At 38.8% G+C, this 27,249-nt stretch overlaps 1 protein-coding gene across 1 annotated transcript in view; it reads left to right on the top strand.

The window, feature by feature from the left end:
• Positions 1-21,030, top strand: part of LPAR1 (lysophosphatidic acid receptor 1) — a 90,999-nt gene extending 69,969 nt beyond the window's left edge. The window contains exon 4 of the mRNA XM_016213701.2: positions 20,648-21,030. Within this exon, the coding sequence (XP_016069187.2) occupies positions 20,648-20,949 (302 nt within the window). The 3' untranslated portion in view covers positions 20,950-21,030. The remainder of the gene's footprint in view (positions 1-20,647) is intronic.
• Positions 21,031-27,249: the final 6,219 nt, after the last annotated feature.

The following is a 27,249-nucleotide window of genomic DNA, read 5'->3' as shown; positions in this document are numbered from 1 at the left end:
TGGGTGTGGAGTTTGCTTTCCTTGGAGAAGAGGTGTCTTTTGAGGTGATGGCATCCTTTGTGGGCAGGAACTGAGGGGAAAAGGCAGTGGGGAACTTCTCCTTTTTGCCCCGCATCCCTGCCAGAGATAAAGGGCAGTGATGCTTGTCAAGCTTGGACATGTTTCCTTAATACAAACTAATAACAGCAGGCCTCCCATGGAGAAATATAGCAAGTGCCTAATTGAACTCCTTGGCCATTCTCTCTACTTTCAGCAGCTCACCCTTTTTCTGTGTTCTGCAAAATAGTCGCTTTGATCTTTGTAATTAACAATCCAAATGGATCCTCACTGCCTGAGAAGGAAAACTGAAATCTCTCACACTTTTGTTGCTGTTGTTGTTAATTCTCACCTGAGGATTTGGCTCTAGGACAGACTCGTAATAGTGTAAATACCACCTTTGTAAATCTGTACTTAATGTAATAATGGCTGCTCTAAAAGTCTATTTTCTGTGGGACGTGGTCTGGTGGAAACATGCCTTTGAATCAGATAGTTTAAGACTTTGTTTCCATAAAGACAGATAAATAGAGAGAGATAGCACCTATTATATGCCAGATGAATTTCTAGGTCTGGGAATACAATGGAATATCTGGATTTGAACATAGACCTCACATTGCATGGTAGCTTGACAAACCCATTGAATTCAACTTTAGTTACCTCATCTGGGAAGTAGGACAACTGATCCTGCTTCATACATTGTGGGTCCTTGTTCAGTGCCCATTGACCTCCTTGCATTGTTCCTGGGCCAGACCTTCTTGAGGTAAACATTGTGACTCTCCCAGGTTTGACCAGTTGCTCATTCTAGTTGAGGTCAGCCTTTTACTAATAGGGGCAATCCCAAGAGAGGCAAGATTAGCAGGCCCTTCTCACCTCGAGAGTGGAGAAGGAAGGACAGAGTGTCCTGAAGACATCTGGATTAGCATCTCTAGCCCTTTCCTTTGGACACAGTTTCTGAGTAATGAAAAAACTGACTTTGAGACAATTGTCTTCAGCAAGAGACATATGCCCATATTTTAATATACTATTTTAATATATCTAAATTTGGTTCACATTTAGACTCCGACAGCTTCTGTAGTTGATAAAAGCCTGAATATTTAAACACTGGGTCCATTAAAAAATTTCAGCTCTCTCTGAATGTTGAATATCTGAGATCGGGTTTTGCTGTGAAAGAGGCAGCTCGTCGAATCTTTCCTCTTCTTTCTTTGCTTTTAGAAGTAAAAACAGTTAAGGAAGAACTCTGCAGTCAGAAAAAGGTCTGTGACCTCTCTTAATTCTTTTATTTCGGCAAACTGCCATTAAAAGACAAGAGGTTTTCTTTTTCAAAGTTTTATATTCTACCTCTGTGTCTGGGATCAGACATTTGTGTCTATAAAGAAGTCCGGATCACCTTTGAGGGAGGGAGATTCTTGGCAGTGTCCGTGTTTCCAGGCTCCAAGGTTCTGCGGCCTGAAGTTCTAGTCACCTTCATGAGGGCGAGGGGTCACACAGAGGAGGCCTAGCCTTATGGGTGGTCAAAAGTAGGATGTGTGTGGAAAGAAGTCGTGTTTTTCTTTCCATTTTCTATTATTAAGTATTTAAAGTCTGTGATTTAACTGTTTTGTTCCAGCATTGCTTTTGTGCTTTCCTCTCTCCCTTCTGCAGTCCTCAGTGACCCAGATTGCTTTCCACCTGTCTGTCCACTTCCTCTCTCACTTGGGGTTTTCTGCCTCTGAGGTTTTCTTTAGACTGAGATCGTGTCTCCCACCCTTCCTGCTTTCTCACTGTCCCTTATACAAGGACCCAGACCTTTTGTATATTATCCAGTGTTAATTTTATTATCAACTGAGAAACAGAAGGTAATAGAAATATGGGGAAGGTAGAAAAAGGGGTCAGGATCATACAAATCTTTTTTTTTTTTTTTAATATATCTTTATTGATTTCAGAGAGAGGAAAGGAGGGGGAGAGAGAGAGCTAGAAACCTCAATGATGAGAGAGTCATTGATCGGCTGCAGCCCACAATCCGGGCATGTGCCCTGACCGGGAATCAAACCCTGATCGCCTGGATCCTATCCTAGGTTGATGCTTAACTGCTGAGCCATGCCCGGCCGGGCAGGATCATACAAATCTTGACCACTCTGGGAATCTGTCTGTAGTTCTCTTGTCCCTTCTGAAATGCAAATTGGAAGTGCCATTGAACTTCTGTGTGTGGAGCACACCAACTCTCCTGAAAGGACACTGGGCACGCCTGCCGTTTCCTTCAACAAGGCTCTTCCCAACACCAGTGGTTTCCCAGCTCCCTGAGGAGCTGCCTCTGAATTTACAAGGCTTTCTGGGAAGTTGTGCCCATGTCAGGGAGTTTCTGGTCCACAGAAGAGAAGGCATTTCTTCATAGTGTCTGGTCAACCCCAATACCCAATGAATCTCTCTCTGAAAGACTCGAATGTTCTATTCAATGCAGTTACTAAAATGTGGTTAGCCTGTTAGTTTATTATTTTACTTTATATTTCCATTTAGGTTTCTTTCAAAGATATATAGTGATAAAGCATTAATTTACATAGGAGATTCCTATTTTAAAACTTTAATAAGACCGAATTATCATCATTTAGGTATTTTAATAGTAAAAATACCTATCTAAAATTGTTTATTAATATTTTATTGTGTTAATAAATAATTATAAAGTCATTTTCAAAAATTTTAAAATATTTTAAAATAGTTTACTTAATGCTTTTAAATATTTAAAATTAGTAGTACTTTAGTTCCTAGCTTAAATGGAAAATATTCTTAAAATATGCTTGAGGGAAAAAAGAAAATAAGAAAAGCACAAATAAAGAACAAATAGACAGGAAGCAATTGATGGGAGGCTGAATTAATTGGATCAGAGGAGAGCTTAGCCTTTATTTACTATAGTATAATTTTCTTATGAATCCATTTTCGCTTTTTCCTGAGGTCAGAAAAGGGGTGTGTATGTGTTTGTTTTAAGGCTAAGTCTTTCTTTTTTTGGTATCAAAATTTTAGCACAATTAAATGGATATAAATCAGAAATCTTAACTATTTTTTGAATACCTTTCTGAGCACTTTCAGAGACATTTAAATCATAGGGAATAGCACAGAATAGATAAGAAGAATGAAGAGCTATCATAACATAGAATAATCAAAGTTTAGCACTGGAAATGGCCCAGGCTGTCTTATAGCCACTTCTGTTTTAAAGATGTGAAAACCGGGGCCCAGTAAGGTGGTGATTATACTCCCAGTTAGAGTCAGATCCTGCTCTAGTCTAGATCCATTCCAGAGTGGGGTAGCTCCCAGTCTAGGACTTTTCCCTAAATGGCTTTATGCATTCATATGCATTTAGCTCTCTAATATGCAGAATCCCAAGTAGATATTTGGGGCTTTGAGGATTGCATCTTGATTTTTACAATGCTTTTGAGTGTATCTCTTTGTATTGTTTTCTTACTGGTTATTCTGGGTATTATAATATATGTATGTGACTTATCATCTGTTGATATCAGCATTTTATCACTATGAAGTGTGGAGGCTTTACTTCTGTTTAGGTGCCTTTACTTTCCCCACTTTTAAATATCACTGTCTTCACTTCCACGGTTTGTATTATCTGGGAGCAGCAGGAGGAAAGAAGTCTATGCTCTCTTGCCTGGACCAGAAGTCTTGTTCAGGGATTTTTAGAGAGGGAATGAAAAAACCCTTCCAACTACCCATAATAGAAAAAAATGAATTTGGTCAGTGACTTCATGTGAGTAGAAAGTACTTCATTCCTCTGCATTTCTCCCTCTCATGGTTCCCTATAAACAAAACCGGAGCGCAATCTACCGTCCTCTCTTCAGACGCCCTTCCTGCACCTCTGTCATGATGCCACCATAGGGGTCTGAATGGGAGTCCTTGTGTCTTTGAGGGTGCAGGAGAGTTAAACTGAAGCCTCGGTTTTGGTTTGCCGCTCTTTGTGGTGGGAGGGTGGGACAGGAAATAGGCTGTCCTGAGGCCACTACTTCTCCCTCTACCTTCCTCCTCGTGCCTCTTGTCAGCCTCACCAAGCTTAACTTCCAAAGAGACGGAAATGCACTTTTAAAGACAATCATATCTTGTACAGCAGACTCAAAAAGGGAAAGAAACCTTAAGTGTAAATGCCATCTGGCTTTATTTACTCATAATCACTTATCTCTTTCAGATCCAGCTGAGCAGATGCAGGCTTTTACTCTAAAGAGTATTTTATAGGAACGGGTTGAAGAAAGGATTCGTTTAAAATATTTTTAACAATAATTGAACTTAATTAACTTTGTCACTGATTGTTCTGAAATTGAAGATGCCCCAGCCCTTGGCACATCTGGACGGCAATCTAAAAAAAATAAAAGTAGCCCGGCTAGGCGTGGCTCAGCGGTTGAGCATCGCCCTAGGATCCAGGCGATCAGGGTTCGATTCCTGGTCAGGGCACATGCCCGGGTTGCGGGCTCGATCCCCAGTTGGGGGCGTGCAGGAGGCAGCCGATCAGTGACTTTCATTGATGTTTCTATCTCTCTCTCTCCCTCTCCTTTCCTCTCTCTGAAATCAATAAAGATATATCTTAAAAATAATAATAATAAAAAAATAAAAATAAGAATAAAAATACAGGGAAGTTACTGAAGAAGGTTTTGGATCCTTTCACTTTTAAGGGAAATAACAAAAAATTTAAAGAAAGTTTAAAGAAGTGGTAAATATAACTACTATAGTCTGAATGTGTTCCCCTCAAATTTCTATGTTGAAACCTAACCTCTAAGGTGATGGTTTTAGGAAGTACTTAGGTCATGAGGGTGAAGCCCTCATGAATGGAATTAGTGCCCTTATAAATGATTCCACTGAGCTCCTCTTACCACGTGATGATACAAAGAAAAGTTGGCAATCTGCACCCCAGAAGATGGCCCTCACGAAACCTTATCATGCTGGCACCCTGATCTTGGACTTCCAGCTTCTAGAACCGTGAGACGTAAATTTCTCTTATCTGTAAGCCACCCAGTACATGGTATTTTGCTATAGCAACCCAAAAGCACTAAGACAATAACTGTAAACATTTATAAATGGAGTTCTCAAATTCTAGGAAAAATCCAAAGGTTAAGACATGAATAAATTTTCTCATTTGTTAGGTATTAAAAATGTGATTTTATACTAGTGATCTCCACAGGGTTGGGGAGGCATGGGGTGATTCATGAGCTCTATAACATTAAAAGCAGAAAAACTTGAATCTTCCTTAGACGAATTTATGTGCAAATGGAAATGCTGCAAAATGTTCTCAGGAAAGTACTTGAAGCATATAATAAAATCATAATTTTATAAGACTTTAGGGGAAAAGCTTTATTTTAAATTATTTTAGCTATGAAATTATTTACTGCTTTAATTTTTTTTTAAATACTGTAGCAGTGAGAAAATGGCCCACCAAGGAAATCCATATCCTTCTCCCTGGAACCTGTGAATATGTCACCTTACCTGGCAGAAGGGACTTTGCAATGTCATTAGGTTAAGGACCTTGAGATGTGGAGATTATGCTGGATTGTTGGCTTTGGAGAGGGAGGAAGGGTCCATGAGCCAAGGAACCCAGGTGGCCTCTGAAAGCTGGAAAAGCCAGGGAAACAGGTTCTTCCTTAGAGAGCCCAGAAAGAAATCAACCCTGCCAACTCTTTGATTTTTTAACCCATCTCAGACTCCTGACCCCTAGAGTTATAATAAATTTGTCTTGTTTTGTTCATTAGATTCCACATAATTTATGATAATTTGTTTTGGCAGCAAGAGAAAATGAAATTACCTAGGTTATTTTTAAGGACGTTGTTGTTTCTGTCATATACTTTTCTATATGTAAAAGCTTTATCTAGACCAGTGGTTTCCCCAGCCCCAGCCACCTGAGGACATTTGCCAGTGTCTGGAGACATTTTTTATTTTCATGACTAGAGTGTACTACTGGCATCTAGTGGGTAGAAACCAGGGATGCTGTTAAACATATACAGTGGAAAAAACAGGCTCTCCACAAGAAAGCAACATCCAGTCCAAAATGTCTTAGTGCCTAGGTTAAGAAATTCTGAACTAGGTTGATTTACATATTCAAAGTATGTAGGAAGTAAGGAGCCAGTTAAAATAAAAAGACCACAGAGGACTGGAAAAATAAGAAAACAGTATGGAGTTTCCTCAAAAAATTGAAAATGGAACTGCCTTTTGACCCAGTATTTCCACCTTTGGGGATATATCTGAAGAAACCCAAAACACTAATTTGAAAGAATCTATGCACCCCTATGTTCATTGCAGTGTTATTTTCAACAGCCAAGATCTGGAAACAGCCTGAGTGCCCATCAATAGATGAGTAGATAAAAAAGCTGTGGGACATTTACACCATGGGATACTACGCAGCCATAAAAAAAGAAGTAAATCTTACCTTTTGCGACAATATGGATGGACCTGGAGAGTATTATGCTAAGGGAAATAAGCCAGTCAGAGAAAGACAAATACCATATGATTTCACTTATTTGTGGAATCTAATGAACAAAATAAACAAACAAACAAAATAGAAACAGACTCATAGATGCAGAGAACAGACTGACAGCTGTCAGAGGGGAGGGGAATTGGGCTGCTGGGTGAAAAAGGTGAAGGGATTGAGCAAAAAAAATTAATAACACATAGACACAAAGAACAGTATGGTGACTGCCAAAGGGAAGGGAGATGGGGGAGGTGGAAAAGGCAAAGGGGAAATAAATGGCTGTGGAAAGAGATTTTTGCTTTGGGTGGTGAGACCATGATGCAATATGCAGATGATGTGTTATTGAGATGTACACTTGAAACCTGTATGGTTTTATTAACCAATGTCACCCCCATAAATTAAATAAAAAATCCATAAAAAATATTTTTAGAAAGACTGGAAAAAATAGCAGCTGCCTAAAAAATTAAAGGTTTATTAAAGGGAAACTATCTGTAGTATTTCTGAAAATGGAGAGCCCTAGAAAGTATCAGCAGAGTTTAAAACCTTAAATGGTAACAGCACTTAAGTATAAATTAGTCTTGAAACTCTTTATTAATATCACATCCTTGAATGAACTCGAAAAAGTCCATTTCTCTCTCCACTCTAAACTGGAAGCAGATGTTCTACTAACAGCTTAGAGCTAAAGGTAGGCAAGTGAATCAACACAGCTTATATCTTCCCTAACGAAAATTTTCTCTCCGTAAACTTGATTATATTAAAGTCTTTGATTAAGAAATGTATACAAAATGGGTGGGTGAATGTGGCGAGAAAAGCAAGAGAAATGTCTGGAGTGGTCCAAAGGTTCCCTTCCCATCCCTTACGAAGCAAACATGAACCCCCTTTAGGCTGGATCTGGTTCTGTGTTATTGCTGCTCCATGTCTTAGGAAAATTATTTTTTGCTTTATCTCTGTGTGTGTTTTCCCCTTTAGCCAAAACGAGGCTGCAGTGGAATTCTCTCAGCATGGCCCTCTCCCGGCAGCCCAGCTCTTTCAGGAGGGTGGGGTCCAGTCCTCCAGAGGGGGCTGGAATGCGTCCAGCGCTGAGCACCCCACTCAGTGCTTGTGCCGCCTGACGAGCCCCCACCATCCCTTCCTGAGCTGTGACCTGTGAAAAACAAGTGTGAGGCCTGTGTCCACTCCCTGAAGAACTGCCCTCCCTCCTTATCTGTCTCCCTCAACCATCTCAGCTGGGTCAGCCCTGCCTCTAACAACAGGTCCGTCTCATCCAGTTTCCCAGGGAGGAAGAGCTCAGGCGGTGGCTGGAGGCATGGGGATGGGGCTCAGTCCTGCATTTCTTGGTAGTGGCACCCACACTGCCAAGTGGCCAGGCCCCAGCATCTGCGCCAGAGAATGAAACAAGCTGCCCAGAAACTCCGCTGGCTGTGCCTGGACTGTGGGCAGCTGCCCACCGCTCTGAGCACGCTCAGAGGAGAGTGCCACCACCCCAGAGTCCCCAGGCTTTCCAAGGCCAGCAGGATTCCATTCTTTTCCAGACGCTAGGGTAGCATATGGCAGGCTGAGGTGGCCCATTCCTCTGTAGAAACTGCTTCCCGCTGCCCGAAGCCTAGTACAAAGATCATGTAAGCGTTTGATCAATTTGTCTCATACGTCAAGTCCTTATTCAAATGCTGTAGGGTCTAAAGTAGGAAAGTAAAAGGAAATACTCATTTTATTTTCAACTTAAGGCAGAAAGGGGACTGACCCTGAAATTTGAGAGCTCATCAAAAAATGCTGGGCCTGGCCAGTGTGGCTCAGTCTTCAGTGTTGACCCACCAAGAGGTCGTGGGTTCGATTCCCAGGCAGGGCATATCCTGGGTTGTGGGGTATGCAGGAGGTAACTGATCGATGTTGATGCATCAATGTTTTTGTCTCTCCCCACCTCTTCCTCTCTCTCTGAAAAACAATGAAAAAGTATTTAAAATAAATAAAGAAATGCTGGTGGGTACCTTCAGAAGTTTCTCAAATTGAAGGATGGCCTGATGGTCACTGTGTGGTTAAGGTGAGAAAATGACAGGGAGTGCAGCCCCCCAGTGTGCCATCTCTCAGTTGGGAGAACCAATAATATTCATGTTTCTTGTAGATTTATTCCTTGGGTTTTCCCTGAAGAAGGAAGAAAAAGAAAAAAATGAAGGGGAGCATATTAGGTGCTTTATATTCTACCAGTGGGGTCTCATTCAGTCCTCACGGTAGTTCTGAAAGTAGAGTGTATCCCCATTTGACAGGAAATTGAGGCCCAGCGAGATTGAATAGCTTTTCCAATGTCAGATAACTAGTGAGGGAAAGAAACAGTATGTAACCTCAGGCCTGTCTCTTTCTTCCTCTAATATATGAATACATACTCTTAAAACCCTCCAAATCACACAGCCTGGGGGGTTAAAAGAAATTTGATCTCTACAGAACCTCAGTTGTCTTTCTCCCCACCAACTAGCCTCTTGAGTGCCTATGGGAATAATCCCTGAATATAGCTATTTCCTTAATTATTAAAGTGAATTTAGATAGAGGGGGGACCTTTTACATTTAGATTTTGCCAAACAGACCTCCAGAAAGATTGTCAAAGGACTCTTCTGTCAACAGCGTATGGATGTGTGCATTGGTTTATTACTCATTCTATCATTAATAGGAAGACTTTAAATCTTCCCCAATTTGCTAGCTATTCTTTTTAAGATAAAGATACCGTATTTAATACTGATGAACTTTAGTACTGAAGCCAGAAGGGGCTGCTGACATTTCATTATGGGACCAAAAGACCGAGCCATTGTTGCCAGTACTTGTTTGTGGATTTATTGATGGCAGCCATTCTGACAGGTGTGAGGTGATAGCTCACTGTGGTTTTAATTTACATCCCTCTGATGATTAGTGATGTTGAGCATCTTTTCATGTCTGTTAGCTATCTGTATGTCCTCTTTGGAGAAGTGTCTGTTCAGGTCCTTTGCCCATTTTTTAATTGGATTGTGTTTTTGGTGTTGAGTTGTCTTCTGTTTGCTCTTGAATTTACTCCAGTCAGGCTTCCATTCTCCACTGGATTGTCGTCAATGACCTCCTTGTTTCTAAGTCCTTTATTTTAATTGCTTACAGGTTTCCTTGACCGCTCTCTCTCCCCCAACATCCAATCTATTAGCAAGTTATATCAGCTTTACCACCATCATCTCTGTTATAACCACCTTCTCATGTTCAAAGCCACTATTATCTGTTGTCTGGATTGCTGTATGAGCCCCTAACTTCTCTCTTACGTAAGTTGCTCTCATATAATCTTCAAATACTATCCCCCACTAAAATATAATTTTATTTATTTATTCTGTTTGTTGTCTCTCATATCCCTCCTAGAACCTGAGCTCAATGAGGGGAGATATTTTTTTCTGTTTGATTCACTGTGGTGTCTCCAGTACCGAAAATAGTATCTGACATATAGCACACACTCATGTATTTAGATGAATAAAAAAAAAAGGAAGGAAGGAAAGGGAAGGAAGGAATGAAGGAAGGGGAAGGAGGGAAAGAAGAAAGGTTAGTAGACTGTAGCCTCAAGGCCAAATAATTCAGCTCCTGGCAGTTACTAAGAATCAGTTGTTTTCCCTCCTAAAAGCTGTTTATGCCAGGTTATTATAAAAATGATGTAACTAGCTAAATATTACATTATCTAGTAAAAATGAGTACAACAAGAAGATATTTCTGGCAAAACTAAGGTGAATCCAATGAAGGCAAGTTGCAAAAAGAAATTGCTTTCGATTTTCTGATGAGAACAACTATAAATTTGGAGAAATCCATAAAAAGTCTACATTGTTTTTGTACTCATATTGCCTTACAAGAATCTTAAGTTCTGACTCCACTTTTTAGGAGCCAATTTGGAAAGTAGTATGTGATGCTTTATTGGTGTGGCTTTGCTTGGAAGATCTTGCAGAACTCCAGTTAGCAGACCCATATTCAATTTTAAAGCCTTGGCTCTGTACTAAAAGATTGACAAATGAATACAAATTGCTATTTTAAGTTCAAATAAAATACTTAAGTATCATTTTTATAATTTCATGTTCTAAAATTTTAGAAATTATTAGCTTCATTTGGGGCTTATTCTAGGGCATCTGTGATTGTGAGTACACATGCTTTTTTGATTGGTGCTGTTTTTAAGGCATAATGATAGCATGTTATACATGCATGTATTTGTCTATATCTTGTTCGTTTTACTTGGCACAGTATATCTTGGTGATCATTTGGTACCAGTAAGGATAGAATATCTTAATAACTTTAGAAAGTTGAATAGGATTCCACTTTATGAATGCAACAGTTTATTTTACTTCTCTACCAATGGTTACCTAGATTATTTTCAATTTTTAAAAATAAAAAATGCCACAAGGAACTCTTTGCACACACGTAATTGTGTTGTGTGTGAATACAGCTGTAGGATAAATTCCCAGAAGTGATACCGTTGCAGTTAATTTTGGTGGCCTTAGAACTGATTGACTATTGTTAGAATTTGCTTTGTGATGTTTAGTTTTACTATTGTTAGTTTTGAGTAACCAATATTTTGCTCTAAACTTGTAGTTAAAATAATTGAAATTCATGTAGAAAAACATGCCTGTGATTTTGAATCTGGAACTCTTTAGCCTAAATACCCACTTCCCAATTGAGTATTGCTTTTGTAACATAAAAAAAAAAAGCTTTCTAATAAAAGTTTTTGATAATGGGAGATACCTTAGGCACACAGCTATCATATGACAGCAGAACAGACTGTACCTCCCTCCTATTCTGCCAAGAATCTGTGCTTCATGAATATCAATTCAGGACATTTGGAGGCATAGCTGATCTCAAGAAGAGTGATCATATTTACAGTTTCTGCTGTTCTTCTTTTATGTCTTTGGCTATTAAAAAGTACACACACACACATATAATTTTTTAAATAAACATTTTTGGGTTGCAGGACTATTTCACAAATTTATCTGAGTTAGCTTTTGGATTCAATTAAAAAAATTTTCTCCATTATGTTAGTAAGAAAATGAGTTATAAATGAAGTTTCCATTACGTTTCTTTGTCCTTGAAGTTTGTCTCCTGAGTAATACATGTCTTGTTGCTCCAGGCCAGTAGTTCATGAACTGCACAGAATACAATCCACAGGATTCTGTCATCAGCTATATTCTGTGAGCATTTTCAGCTGGATTGTAGTATTTGTTTAGATTTATATCATTTTGGGACTGGCTAAATTCACAGCTGAAAATTAAATATGTTGCAAAACCACTTATAAACTCCCTGTTTATGTTGAACCTTCACAAGGGAAAAATTCTGGGGTGAATTTCATTTATCCTTTTAAAGGGATAAATATTATTCAAATCACCTTGGAAACAGCTGGACCACAGTCATGCAATAAGTTTAGTATCATTTTCTGAGTTAGATGGGTGTTGGTGTAAAGTTGACAACATCGATTTTCTGTGAGATTTAGGAGTTATTTTTAAAATAAGGGGGAGAATTTGCTTTTAGAAAACGTTGTGTCTATCACTAGGTTTAGGAGTGCTTTAAACTGATTTAACTATCCTGAGAATGGAGTGTTATTTTCTATGTGAAGATTATGTAAGTGGCACTATCCTTGTTGGTTGGGTTTTATAGTCTACTGCTTGTGAAAGAAAAGAAATCTCACGTGTTTTTGGAGATATTTAAATGCAGTGACTATTCTGAATGTGTGTGAGTATGGATATATATAAAGGGTATCCCAAAAAATGTATACACTTTTTTCTGTTAGCTCATTGAAGTTTCTTTCTTTTACAATTTAACCCATTGGAATTAATTATTCAGTGTGTATATGTTTTTTGGGACACTTTGCATATATATGCTTATACAAATAATACATGTGTTATTTATACCTTTATATAGTGTTTGTGTGTATATATGTGCATAGACATAAATTATATTTTTTCATAAGTTTAAAATGTATCTCCTTTGAAAATGGTAGGGACCTATAAGAAAATGCTTTGATGGGCATTTGGAGTAGCACTGATTTTTAGTTCACCCTAAGACAGAACTGGGTAAAAATCAGGAAACATGTTTAGGGACGAAAGGTAGAGACAGTGACCCATCTGAACATGATTTAACATGTTTTGGTTTTGTTGAAAGTAAAGTTCAAGCATTTCCTGTTTTCTTTGCTCTCAGAGACCTAGGGGTCATATATTACAACAGAAGAACACTGGCTGCCATTGGAGTGCGTGAGTGTGTGTATGTGTGTGGGCGTGTGTTTGTAAGGACGTATAACTCAGTGCATCTTCAGTATGCTTGCTGCCTCTTGAGATCTTAGAATTTGGAGCTAATGAGGTGGCCATGGTACTTATATATTATTTGAGCTTTATCACAATTTCATTTTCTCTCATTATAGGTAAGAACTTTCAGAGGGCATACCTTTCCCCCTGTAATTGTCTAATATAACATTTTTCCTACTCATTAGTGGGCATCCATGGATGTTTTGGGTATAGGAAAAAGCTGACTTTGGTGGCAGTTGACTATCCTGTCCTCTCAGGGAGTCTCCTATTCAGGAAAGTCTCCTGCAAAACGGGCAGACATCCCCTGAAACACGATGCCCCATGCCTGCATCGGTATGTAATACAGCGTGTTACATGGAAACAGGTAGATGGGGGACACAGAGCAGATTCAAATAAATTATAATTAACATCCTCACAGATTCAAAAGGATAGTGTATTGATCAAATTAGGACATATTGCTATAGAAAAACACCGTGAATCAGAACAAAAACGTGTTCCTGAAAATGAAAACTTTGATTGCCTGATCCTCTCTTACCTATCATTAATATACAGTCTTTCAATGTTAATTTTATATGTAGTCGGAAAAAAGGCACACATTTAGAAATAAAAGCAGCAACATTTTAAAAGTGCAAGATCATATACTAAAGTATCTCTAGACTGCAGTACAATATGTGACTTTTAAAATTTTCTATTTATATTTGTCTGTAGTTCTCAAACTTTCTATTGGAAAAAAAGGCCTAACAACTCAAGGAATTAGCTTTATACCATCATTTAGACATGAGTCACTGAAAGGAAAGCAGCTGAAGACCATTCTGGGAAGAACACTGGATTAATGAGAATTATCCTTATCATCTGCTCATAAATTATAAATGTTCCTTTTAAGTAAACAGTATTACAAATTATCAGAACATCAATACATAAAAAGAACCCACCAATTTGAGTCTCTGAAAAAAATGCTGGTATCACACTTGAAAAGTCTTATGAATATTCAAACTTAATATTATAGGTGGACAGTGATTTTGCTGATAAATTATTGGAACTGTCCTTTATATTTTAAAAAGTGGCCAACCATTATATGCTGGCTGGCAGGATATATCCTTTCTCCCAGCTCTCTGGTAACAAGAGCATGGATATGAGACTTCATCACGGTCAGTCTGATGCCCCTGCATGGAGCTGAGAATCTTGAGGGATTAACACAAAGGCGTGCTGGGTCAGTTATTGATTTTTCCAGGCAGAGACTGCAGAATCCAGGGTCTGATGGGGTAGCCTTATCTTACTGAACCATTCCTGTAGCAGCAACTTGATTTATCCCATGGCTGCCTTCATTCCTGACCCAACCTGCTTCTCCAGAATTTAGTAGATTCCTCAGATAATCTCACACCCATCAGTATTAGTAACAATAGGCTAGTTTGTGCTACAGTAACGAATGCATATTTATTGAGACTTTTGCCCGGAGGGCCCACCTCATGCCCCTTCGGATGCCTGGTAGCATCCATTCAAAGGCCTTGCCCCCCCTGTAGGTGTTAATGTTTGTTTTCTAAACAGAATTTAATGACTTTTCTACTAATTAATTTTTCTTGTTTTGGATATGTCCATTAGGAAGTTAGCTGTGACTGGCCAGTTTATTCAGCAGAAGGTAAATCACTGTTCTAGATGCTAAAGATACAGACATGAAAGAGAGAGCTTTCCTTCCTTTGCTAAGCTTGTGTTCTCATTGAAGGGTGATAGAACATAAACATGTAAACCAATAAATAAGATAATTTGGGGTATAGATAAGGGATATGAAGGTGATAAAATGGGATAATGTAATGGAAGAGGGGGGGCTGCTTTAACTAGGATAGTCAGGGGCAAGTCTTGCAGTAAGCAAAGTAGATATGAACATCTACAGAAAGAGTGTTCCTAGGTGATGGAACCGTAAGTGCAAATGTCCTGAGACAGACATGAACTTATTTGGTGTGTGTGGTCAGAACCTAGTGAGTGAGGGGCAAGTGGGAAGAGACAAGATTGAAGAGTCTGGCAGGGGCCAGTCATGTAGGGCATGATGGACCACGTAAGGATTTCAAGTAGGAAGCCTTTGTAGGTTTTAAGCAGGAAAGTGGTGTCATGTGAACTGACTTACACCTTTGAAAGATCATTCTGGCTGCTCTGTGCAAGCTGGGCATTAAGGGAGAAGCATGGAGGAAGAGGAATTGGTTAGGAGCCTGTTGCAATAGGCAGATAAAAGGTATTGCTCACTTGACTTGTAGCCATGGAGAAGTGGTTTCTACGGGCTATTTTCAAGCACAGATATTCTTCTGGAAGAGGCAGCACTAGCATGCAAGCCACTTCAGCGTGTGCTTTCCAATGTGCAGTTACAGGATGCGATTTAGAGTCTGTAATAGGACATGGAGAAGGCATGTGTATGATGCTCACAGCTTCCTGTGAAGGAGAGGATAAAATGCCAGGAGGCAGCCTCCTGTGTATAGGAAGGCCAGCATTGTGATCAAGACAGTGTCATGGGGCTGAAACATGCACCCAGGAATATTTAAAAGAGAACATACTGAGTGTTCTACTCTGCTTTGGAGAGCTGTGTATTGTTAATGCTCTTCTCTAAAAGATAAATGTTGCTATCAGGAGTGAGTGATAGAAACACTAGAACACATCACACAATGAATAAAATCATGAAACTTTAAAGGTATGAAACATTTACCATGACCCTGAAAAGGTGGAAGTGTTGGGCACTAAACTAAATGAAGTAAAATTGGTATTAAGAGAGAAATGGGTTATGGTGGAGCTATCTAAGCTGCATTAATTTTATATTCTCCATGTTCTAGAAGACAGATAGATTTTATAATCAATCTAGGTTACTCTTTTAGGAAAAAAAAACCTTTTATCTCAAAAAATCATTCACATAAATTTTCATTACAATCACAGTTTTACTAGGAATAAGCTTTTTAACTGGTCTATTATCTAACATAACCTCTTTTAAGATATATAATGTAGAAGGATATCCTAGCTAGCCTAGTTTTATATGTGTAACTTAATAGCAGAAATCACAATATAACTAGAGAAATGAACTAAAATTGATTGGATTCTGGGATACCAAGGTGCTGCCCTGAAGAAATACACAATTTAGGGACAAAATAAAAAGTTGTTTGTGTATTTAAACACTTATTTCCCTTCGTTGATCTCTACCCCAAGACTCTGAGATCCAGATGCCTGTTTCTGAGATCCCATTTGAAGTTTGAGGACAAGGAGGGATGGACTTAGACAAGGCACCAGTGTAGAATTGATTTACCTTGTTTTAGATGTCTGGGATGCCTGCTTTTTTTTGTAAAAACACAATTTGCCAGCCAGACTGGAAATGCTTTCTGTTTTTTTCATCAAAAATCTTGGGCTCTCTCCTTAGAAGTCTTCTCTGTCAAAGACACTTTTTCTCTTTAACTTTGGTTCTTATGTTCCTTAGGTGAATGAAGAGCAACTAGTTAGGAAAAAGTCACTCTAGAGAAAGACTGCAACTGTGAGATCAGACGGGCAGCATTAGTTAGCTGATGGGGTTGTGTAGATGCAAGGGAAGGTGTAGCATGATCTGGCTCTGACCTGTCGTTCCCAAACAACCTCCTTCCTCCCTGCTTTTTGCGTCTACATTCCAAGGCCTCTCCTTCCATCTTTGTGGGCATTGGGGCCCTCACAGATTGGTTTGACAGATGTGAAAGAAAGGAATGAAGCTTGCTCTAGGAGAGTAACTTCTGCTATTTATTCCAACCCACAGATATTTTTTAAATATCTGTCTCTCCATGTTACTTGTAATATTGGCAAATCATGCAAAATATAACTACTCTTGTCTAGCACACTAAGAGACAGTTTCCCAGGATTCAAATTGCCATCAGCCCATCACGATGCCTTTAAGGCTTCTCCATCTGAAGTCTTGCAGGTACAAGATATATAAAACTGAAATCATGATCTCTGTTCTCCTCACCTCACCTCAGAAAACATCTACCCTTTCTCCTGTTTCTTCCTTCAGTGAAGGGTAGCACCATTCTTCCATTACCCAAATGAATAATCTAGGAGTCATCATACTCTTGTATCTTTCCTGCCCATTTCATGCAGTCCATCTCCTAATTACTTTTCTAATCCTTCAATACTTCCCTTTCCTCATTGTCACTGCCCCAGTTCAGGCTCTCATGGTTTCTCCTCTGGAATTTGGAAACATCTGATGTTTTTGCCTTTATTTGCATGCAGATCATTTTGTTCTCCCAGTGTTGTCTATTAAATGAGACTCTGACCAATGAGGTGGGTGAAATTCAAATCTCACAGGAGGATGGATAGATGAAGATCGTTACTTCTTGAAGCTCAGCAAGCTGTTGTAGTGTGTGGTTAGGGTTTAGAATCAATGATGGACTGGAGAAATTTCTAATGTCTTAACCAGGCCATATACAAGGTCTTCACGACCTTGGACATCTTATCTGCTGCCACTTCTGCATCTGAATTCACAATAAGTAACCATGAACGGCTTGTGCTTCCTTTTACTTTCGTGCTGTTGCATACCATTCCTTGGTTCTGTGCCTTGGTCTGTGGGGATTCGTCCATCAGAAATGTTCTGGAACTAAAGCACTGTTTCTGTGGAGTGCCATTTTATTTTATTCCCCATCTTGGTACATATTGAGTTGGCTCGTGAAAACCTCCAGAAATGATTTGGGGTTTCTGTGCTTCTTTGTATTTCCTCTCTTTTCCTTCTCTTTATCCTTTTAACGTCCAATTGCAAGTGCTAGCAATCTCTCCCCATCAAGATGGTGCTGGGTCAGAGCTTTAGAAATGCCAGGTCACTGTGGTCCAGAACATGCTTGCACGCTCTGCCCTGGAGGAGCCGTGCCCTGGTCCTGTGCAATACCAGCCTTTCCACATCATGCCATCCACCATGTAGTTCATGCAGTCAGACAGACATGCAGCGCGTCGGGGGCTTTTACATGTTGTTTCTCAATTTAATGCTCACCACACCCTATGGAGTAGAGCAGGGACCTGTTACTTTTCCACTTTACAGATGTAGAGATGGAGGTTCTTTTTATTTTTATCAACCTGACTTAATACATATACACTTAAGTCTCTGCAGATTATATGTTGACAAGGGTCCACAATGTACTATGACCTGTTTCAATTACAATTAGCTACTTAATTACTAAAGGGGCTTGGGTGTAGTTTTTGTTTCTAGAAGCTTGTTGGTAAATCTATAATTCGAGTAAACCTAATTTCATAATATTCACTCACTATTGTTTAGAAGCCCAATCACCTTGGAATTTTCCAGGCCCCATTTTCCACTTATGTAGCCCACTATCATCTTTTGGTCAGTTTGGTCCATGGCACCTCTGAGAGAGAGAAGGGAAAACCTGTATGGTTGGTTTTAGATGTTGATTTTTGAAGCCTGTACTGTGAGTCCCTTAAATTACTTGATCAAGTCTTGAAGATCCAAATGTAGTGTTGGGACTGTGCGGTTGGGCCTAATCATAGTACTAAAAACAGTTCTTTGCAGTGAAAAGAAGAGAAGAGGACTTTGAGTGCCTCAATGAAGCGTCCATGTAGATTAGCCCCTGTCTCAGGCCATGGTGTTTCCCACTTCCTGCCTCCAGTCTAGCAAGGCTCCTTGCATTTTTATTTTATTTTTAATTTTTGTCTGAAAGTTAGGCCCATCGGACTAGTTTATGAGACCATGGCTTTTATTCAAAAATTTTTGCTCTTCTTGAATTAAAAAAGTAGAAGAAATTATCAACAGCAAAGGACTGTATTTGACTTCTGTCACTTTTGAACAAAGTCACACAGTTTGAGCAGATCCATGAGAATAAGGATTTCCCTTCTGCTGCCTGGAAGGAGCAAAAGATCATTTTATTTAAAATAAATCTGTTGAGATACATGTTGCTGATACCTAATCAAGCTCTGAATTTGAGTTCAATCAGAGCTTTGATGAAAGAAAGGGGAAAGGAAACTTGAAAGAATGCTGTCCCATTCATGAAGAGCTTGCATGTTTCCAGCTTCCAAGTAAATGGAATAATGGCTCCATGCATTTCCATCCAGGCATTTTCCACCCTGAGAATAATGCCCTTCCTGGCTTCTCAGTGAATAATGCATTATTTCTGAAACTCAAGAGGCATTCCTTTCATTTTCCTTTATGTTCTCTTTCTGAGTGATTTTCAAGCAAGAAAATTCAAGGACTTAAAATAAATGCTTTATTAACATTTTTACTTGAAGTTCCAATAGCTTCTTGGCTATTATCTCCTGATGTTTGAAATATTATTTTTTTTCTCTCTAAGGAAAGTCTAAGGTCATTGTATTTATTAGAAAATAAAGCACCTTGGACAGTCTTCAAAGTGAATGGCAGTTTAAAACCAATACACATTTGTGTTTTAGAACAAAGAGCTTTATGGGGGTACTTTTTTCTTTATTTTCATTTCTCTGCTGAAAAGGTTCAAAAAAGAAAGCTCACATTAAAAAAAACTGGGTTGCTTGGAAGCTAAATCTTGTTTGTTTACATTTTGTGAAACTCATTCCTTGAGGCTAGTCCAAATCCACCACTCCAGTCCAAGTCTGCATTCACCTAGGCCAGTGCCATTTAAATCTAAAGATTCAAAAGCTCTTCTGGGATCATCTCCGTTTGCTGTCTCTTCATTGTGTAGCCTGATCACACATACGGGGTGCGATGTAATGGGACGTGACAGCGCCCACCGGTTCTATTGGCTCATGTTCTCTTAGCTGAGGTAGGGTAACACAGTGGTAGATTTTAATGCTATTTCACAACCTTCATTTTCCTTGGGAGCTAAATGAGTGATTTCAGGAACTAAATAAGCTGGAATTAAGAATATAATCTATATTTTCATTCCTTTTACAGTTATAGTAAAATCTTACTGTTTCGGAATAGTTAGGGAAGAAAGAGAACAAAGTTGATCTAAATTTGTAAAACATCCAAAACATAAAATTTGGTTCAAAATATTTTATTAACTTCAAGAAGTGGGAGTATAACAGTATTTTCTGGAGTGTGGACTCTGGATCTAGCCTCTAAAAGCAGAAACTCTGGGGTCTGTCTTCTGTTTGCCATTTTCCAGTACCATGGCCTTGAGCAAGTTATTTAACTTCTGGGTCTCAGTTTCTTTATCTGCATGATGGGATAATACTTTCTATCTCATATGGCTATTGTGCAGATTAAAGGAGTTAATATTTATAAAGCATTTGGAAAAGCACCATTTAAGTGATTGCTGAATAAAAATAAAAGTAAACAAACATCGTTAGAAATTGCTGTTTTCAAATAGGCTCAGGCTACTGAGCAGATACTAACAATATTATTGTTGTTATTGTTACTACTAAAATAAACCGAGTGATTATTTTGTTAGAACTCATTTACTCCTTACAACAAACTTAATGAGGTAAATATAATCATTCCTTTTTTTCGATGAGAAAACTGAGGTATGGAAAAGTAATTTGCCTAAGTTCACCTACTTCATTAAACAATAAAGCAAGGATTTGAGCCCAGTCAACCTGAATCCAGAAACTGTGCCTTAACTAAATATTAAAGGACATTTGTCACAGTACTTATCTTTTTGCCTAAAAACACTCTCATGCTATTAAAAACCCTAACTCTATAAGTAGCAAAGTGTATGTCCTGAATGAAGTTTTTCATGTCTCATGCTTCATCTATGTCTCATAAATACTCAATGTTAGTAGAGTCTGAATTAATGAGGTTTTATTACATTGATTATTTTATTGTCAGTAAAACTTTTTCTGATTACTTCAGAATATGAACATTTTCTTTCAAACGGTGATCTGGTGGCTTTGCATCTCAGTATTTTATATGGAACTGAAATAGTTTCACCTTATGGTTGTTTGCTTCATAATTATACTTTTTGTTCTCTCTTTTACATCCTTCCGACCCCTCGCCCCGGCCTTGTAGGTGCCTTTATCATCTGCTGGACCCCTGGGCTGGTCTTGCTGCTTCTGGACGTGTGCTGCCCGCAGTGTGACGTCCTGGCCTACGAGAAGTTCTTCCTTCTGCTGGCCGAGTTCAACTCTGCCATGAACCCCATCATCTACTCCTACCGCGACAAGGAGATGAGCGCCACCTTCAGGCAGATCCTGTGCTGCCAGCGCGGCGAGAGCGCCGGCGGCCCGGCGGAAGGCTCGGACCGCTCGGCCTCCTCCCTCAACCACACCATCTTGGCCGGAGTTCACAGCAATGACCACTCCGTGGTTTAGAAAGGAAGCGGAGAGAGGCCAGCCAGCATCTGTTGAGGGGTGAAGAGCCTCCCCCCACCCAAATGCCAGGGCAAGGTGTGGGGGCGAGAGAGGGGGGGAAGCGAACTCATGTACTTAAACACTAACCAATGGCAGTATTTGTTCCTAGACCCAACAAGACTTGATATATGTTGAAAATTAGCTTATGTGACAGCCCTCATCTGGATCCCCATTCCTTCTGGAAGTAGCAAGTGGAGCTCTTAGAATGGAATTCGTAAATAGACTCTGGAGTGTCCATTTAGATAGAAGACAGTAACTAGACTTCCAAAGATCTTGAGTGGTTTGGTGCAAGTCAGAAGAAACACTGACTAATTGAATCCACAACTTCATTTACATACAGGCTTCCCTTTTTTATTTTTAAAGGATACATTTCATTTAATAAACATGTTTATGCCTATCAGTATGCTTGTGATGGATAAGACGATAGACTGTTTTTAAACTACCGTAACTTCATTTTTTCCCCCTTATATAGGAAAACTGTAAATTAGAGTTATTTTTTTAGAAAGCATGCATGTAATGTATGTATGCAGTATGCTTTACTTAAAAAAGATAAAAGGGTATTGATTTTAAATCTTCTAGGAAACAGGAGAACCTGGATGTTAAAGCCAGTATTTGTTTAGGTTATGAAACAAAACAATGCTCTAATCACAATATTACCTTTTTAAAGTGTCGTAACACATATAAAACAAAAAATGGGATCTAAGTTTATTACCAAAATAATATGTACTCTAAAAAAGTCATAGAACAAGGAGCTTAGTAATATTGTTCCCACATATTTATGATACCCAAGTACATTCTAATTATTAGTACATCAGAGGAATTTTTAAATAGCCTGTGTTTTTCTGTATTATGAAATAATACATAGTCATTGTAGAAAACTTGAAAAATGCAGAATGTATAAAATAGAAAAAATAATTACTGATAATATCACAACCCAGAAGTAACCACCATTAACAGCTTTCCCCCGTGTATGCCTATATGTATATTATATACCTTTTTATATAATTGGGATCATACTGTAAACAATTTTATAACCAGTTTTTTTCCACTACAGAATTGCCACATTTTCCTATGGCATTAAAAATTTTACAAAAACATAATTTTTATGGCTATATAATATTCCATTTAATGGATGCAACTCAGTTTATTTAACCATTTCCATATTGTTGACTACTTAGGTTATTTCTAATTTTCATTATTATAAATGATGTTGAAAAAATTTTGTGTACATAAGACTTTGTCCATATAATTGATTATTTACTTAGGATATGTTCCCATGAAGGATTTTTTTAAAATGTGAAATGTCTTTTTATGCTCATACCTTTTATAAAAAGGGATTTCCTGCTTTGCACCTCATGGGTGACAATTGTGAGGAAAGCCAGTAAAATTACCTTTTTACAAAGGAAGTTCAGTGGTTAGTGTAGTGACTTTTTTTATATAACAAGAAGGACTAGAAATAGTCAACTGTCACAAATAACCAGAATACCTTATTAAAATGTCTAGCAATTCCAAATTTTGTTTGAGGGACCAATTATTAAGCTCTTGGTAGCCACAACTGTAATGCAGAATTCAAGAAAATGCAAAGAAATCCAACGTGCCAAGTGAATGAAGGATCTTCATATTAAATATCTTGGGACCCTTCTGTAGCCAATTGGTTGAGCGTCAACATGTGACTGGATACTGTGTATTCTCTAAGAATCACCCCAGATAGTCTGCTACCATATGAGGTGACACCTGTTTAACTCACTTTCTAGGTAAACTAGGAATTGCACGTTTGTTGTCATAAGTAACCAGTCAAGTCACAGTCATGAAGCAGGTATTGGAAAGTCAGGAGTAGGGTTTAAGAGAAAGATGTCCAGAAGATGGTTGTCTAGGGAGGAGGGAGTCAGTTCATGGTCACCATTTGAACAGAGGGCTGACTAGTCATGTTTCCAAAGTGAAAAGAATATGGGGAACCAGTTAGCAGAAAGGTGTTCGCACATACTTCATACAATATACAGAGCATTCGATGTTGGAAGTAAAATAAATGAACCTGGAATTTTACTCATGTGCATGTATTCTGAAGGAGATGTGGACTATTTAAAATGAAAAGCATACTAATTGGACCTTAATAAATCATTTTCAATCAGTGTTTGGTCACGTGTGGTTGTGGTCAGTGCTGTTTCTCTTGCTCAAGCTTTCGGTTTGCATTGCACGGTGCCTTTCTTCTTGTGACCTCCTCTATTTCCCTGCCGCAGGGGCTTCTGAGTTCTGTGGTGAAGCCACCACCATATGCTTCCCCAGCTCAGAACTGCTTTTTTCAACGTGAGCAATAAGTCTTTCCAGTGTCCCAGAGATGGTGGTTTATGTTGCATTAAAGGAGGGATAACATCTTCGGACGATATAATACTTTGACAGTATAATTGGCAGAGTAAATTTCTTTTGAAAGAGCTGATTTGATCAGACCTTTATTTTGGCTTATGAAAAACTCTCACTAGGAGTTTATAAAGTCACAGTGGTCTTTGTGCTTATAGATTTAGTAACTAAAGATAAAAATGACAGGTACCTTCCAGTGATATGCTAATTATATTCTTTTCACTATATTGCTAAGATGTTGGAAAAATACATATCATGTTTATTCAAATGAATGTCTCAATGACCATTTGGAAGAGAATCCTGTACCTTTAAATTGAGGCGGATGCAAGATTTTTAGAAATCGAAGGTCTTAGAACTCTTTATGACTTATTCAGAGCTCACAGACAGCAGTCCCCTCTTCTCCACGGTTTCAGTTCCCCATGGTCCACTGCGGTCTGAAAACACTACACGGAAAACTCCAGAAAGAATAAGTTTTAAATTGCGCGCTCTTCCGAGTAGCGGGACGAAATCTCGCGTGACCCGCTTCGTCCCGCGAGACTGTTGGGCGTCTGGGCGCTGAGGCGCTGCGCTGCGGCCCTGGTGGCCACGTTGGTTCCCCGCGGGCTCGTCACAGGCCTGCGGTGGTGGAGTGCAAGTCGCCCTCATTTTGCTTGGTAATGGCCCCAAAGGGCTAGAGCGGAGATACTGTGGGTGCGCCACCGAGAAGCCCCAACGTGCTTCCTTTAAGCGAAAAGGTGAACGTTTTCAGCTTAATAAGGAAGGAAAATCATTTGCCGAGGTTGTGAAGATCTACGGTAAGAACGAATCTTCCACCCGCGAGACAGGCTATTTTGAGAGAGAGAGAGACCGCGTTCACGTGACTTTCACTACAGTACGCTGTTGTAACCGTTCTGTTTTATTATTAATTGTTAATGTCTTACTGTGCCTGGTTTAGACATGAACCTTTATCATGGGCGGGCCTGGATACGAAGCAGCAGCAGGTGGGGGGGTTGGCGCTGCCTGTGGCTCAGGCACCCGCCGCGGGACTCGCGGCCTGTCGGGGGTGAGAGGGCTACTGTGTTGCCCTCTTTCGTGTAGTAAGACAGCAGTTTCCAGATTCATTTCGCTTTGCGCAATTGTCAGTCTTAGTGGTTTCCCATTCTCTTTCCTAATTATTGCTTTCAGCTCCGCTCTTCATCTTCTTTCTAATTTCTTCCCTTGCTCTCTCAACGTCTGGGCGTAATTGTGTGATACTTCTAGCCCTTCTTTTTAAACCCAGAGTGTGGTTCATGCTAGATAAAAGCTGTAGAAACAGGTATTTATCAGGTCCCTGCGGACCAAGCAGCACATTTTTATGTAAAGACCTTTGGAAACGAATTTCTTATTTTTTAACGCCAAGTGAGCCTCACCTGATCCCAAACTCTCAGGAAGATTAGGCTTCATCTGTGTGTTGGGATGGGTTGGGATTTAGGCACCATCGGACAGAAGTGTGTGTAACTAGGAGCCAAAGTGGGCTCCAAAGCAGGGACCGTTCGTTCTGTAATAGTCACCTGTACCTTGTGTAGTCTGCATATAAAACTCTCTCATTCTTCCTTTAAATTTATAATGCTCGTATTCACAGATTATTCATTAATAATCTGTGTAATGGTGTAGCATGTAAAGACCATTTTTAAATCTAAAGTAGAGGCTGGATAACTAAGACCTATTGGCCAAATCTACCTGTTTTTTTATGACCTATGTGCTAGGGGTGGGTTTTACATTTTTAAATGACTGGGAAAAAGAATATTTTGTGATGCATGAAAATTATATGAAATTCAAATTTTATCATCCGTAAGTAGAGTTTTATGGGAACACAGTCACACTCACTAGGTTATGTTTCGTTTATGACTGTTTTTGTACTACAACAGTGGAAATTAATAATTGCAACAAGACTGTTCTTCGAAATCTAAACTATTTACTATCTGACCCTTTGCAGAAAAAGTGTGCCATCCTCTGGTTTAGAGAATCCCACTTTCAATCATGCCATCCTCATTTTACTGTATGTTTATTAGAAGAGGAAAGAAAAATTGGGCACACTATGATCTTTTAAGCTCTAAAGTGCAGAGAAAATAATCACAAATGCATTTTTATAATAATCAATTTTTATTTTGAAGTGATCTCAAACTTACAGAAAAGTTTGCTGAATTTATAGAACATTTTCCCTGAACCATTTCTAAGTTGCCAACATGATGTTCCATCACCCTTGATACTGTGTAATTCTTACGGACAAGGACATTGTCTTCCATCAGCTCAAGGCAATCATCAAAATCAGGAAATTAACATGGGTACATAAACTACCATTTAATTCACAGATCCCATTCAGTTTTAATCTCTTTTTCTAGTAATGTTTCTTATAGCAAAAGAATCTAGTCTAGGATTCCTGGTTGTATTTAGTTGTCATATCTCTTAAGTCTTCAATCTTAAACAGTCCCTCAGTCTTTCCTTGACCTTTATGCCCTTGACATTTAAAGATCACAGGTCAGTTATTTTATAGAATGTCCCTCAATCTGAGTTTGTCTGATATTTCCTCATGATTAAATCATATTATTTATCTTTCACAGAATAACATGGTGATAAGTGATAAACTAGATTCATTAAAATGTAAAACATCTACTCTGTGAAAGACACTGTCAGAGAATGAGAAGACAGCCCACAGACTAGGAGAAAATATTAGCAAAGTACATATCTGATAAAGGACTATGATTAAAAAAATATACAAAGAACTCTTAAAACTCAACAATAAACAGTGCAATCAAAAAATGGGCAAAAGACCTGAACTGGCACCTCACCAAAGATGATATATAGATGGCAAATAAACATGTAAAAAGATACTCAACATCATATGTTCTTAAGAAATTATAAATTAAAAGACCAATGGGGTACCAGTATACACCTATTAGAATGGCAGAAATCCAAAACTGACAGCATAAAAGGCTGGCAAGGATATGGGATAATTGGAACACTTGCCCATTGCTGGTGGGAATGCAAATGGTATAGCACTTTGGAAGACAGTGTGGTGGTTTCTTATAAAATTAAACATCCTCTTACCATGTGATCCAGCAATTGTGCTCTTTGGTATTTTACTCAAAGGTGCTGAAAACTTATCTCCACACAAAAACCTGCATATGGTTGTTTAAAGCAGGGGCAATAGTTTTTAGTTTTTTAGAAGCCTTGTTATTTGGATGGTTCTTAGAGGCACCAACTTAGATCTCTCTGAAATCTGAAGAAAATATTTTACAGTTAGAAACTTAGTTTCCTCTTTAGAGCATGTTTTCCTGACAGTGCCCTTAATTTGTTCTTTGCCTGAATCTGTTTTTTTACTTCACATCATTAGCCATTTTTAGAAATTGACAACTTTCAAACCAAACAGTTCCTGGATCCTTTATATTTAACATTCTTCTCTTTAGCTCATCTCTCTCATGCTGCATTTTACTATAAATGGCAAAATGAAGACAGACAAAACCTCCAGAACTGTACCTGGAAATCTCCTTTGTTAAACCACCAAGTTCATGGGTACATTTTCTACTTTCCATGTTACTGTGAGTGTTAAGTTTTCATTTCTTTGGGGTGTATACTTAGGAGTGGAATTGCTGGATCATAGAGTAACTCTATGTTTAACTTCTAAGGAACTGCCAGCCTGTTTACCAAAGCTGCTGTACCATTTTACATTCCAACCAGCATTATGTGAGGGTTCCAAATTCTCCACACTTGTTATATACTCTGCTGGAACCTTGATTTTGACTTTGTGAGATACAAGCAAAGAAATTAGTCGAGTGCAGTGGACTTCTGACCTACAAAATAGTGAGAAATAAATCTGCCACTGTTTTAAAAGGACCTGCTTTCCTCCAGTTTCCAATACCAGTTTTCTCACTTTCTTTTAAGTCTTTA

This window comes from Miniopterus natalensis, chromosome 12, assembly GCF_054644295.1.
Source record: "Miniopterus natalensis isolate mMinNat1 chromosome 12, mMinNat1.hap1, whole genome shotgun sequence".
NCBI lineage: Eukaryota > Metazoa > Chordata > Mammalia > Chiroptera > Miniopteridae > Miniopterus > Miniopterus natalensis.
The sequence above is the reverse complement of the archived record's forward strand: the minus strand, read 5'-3'. Positions and strand labels throughout refer to the sequence as shown.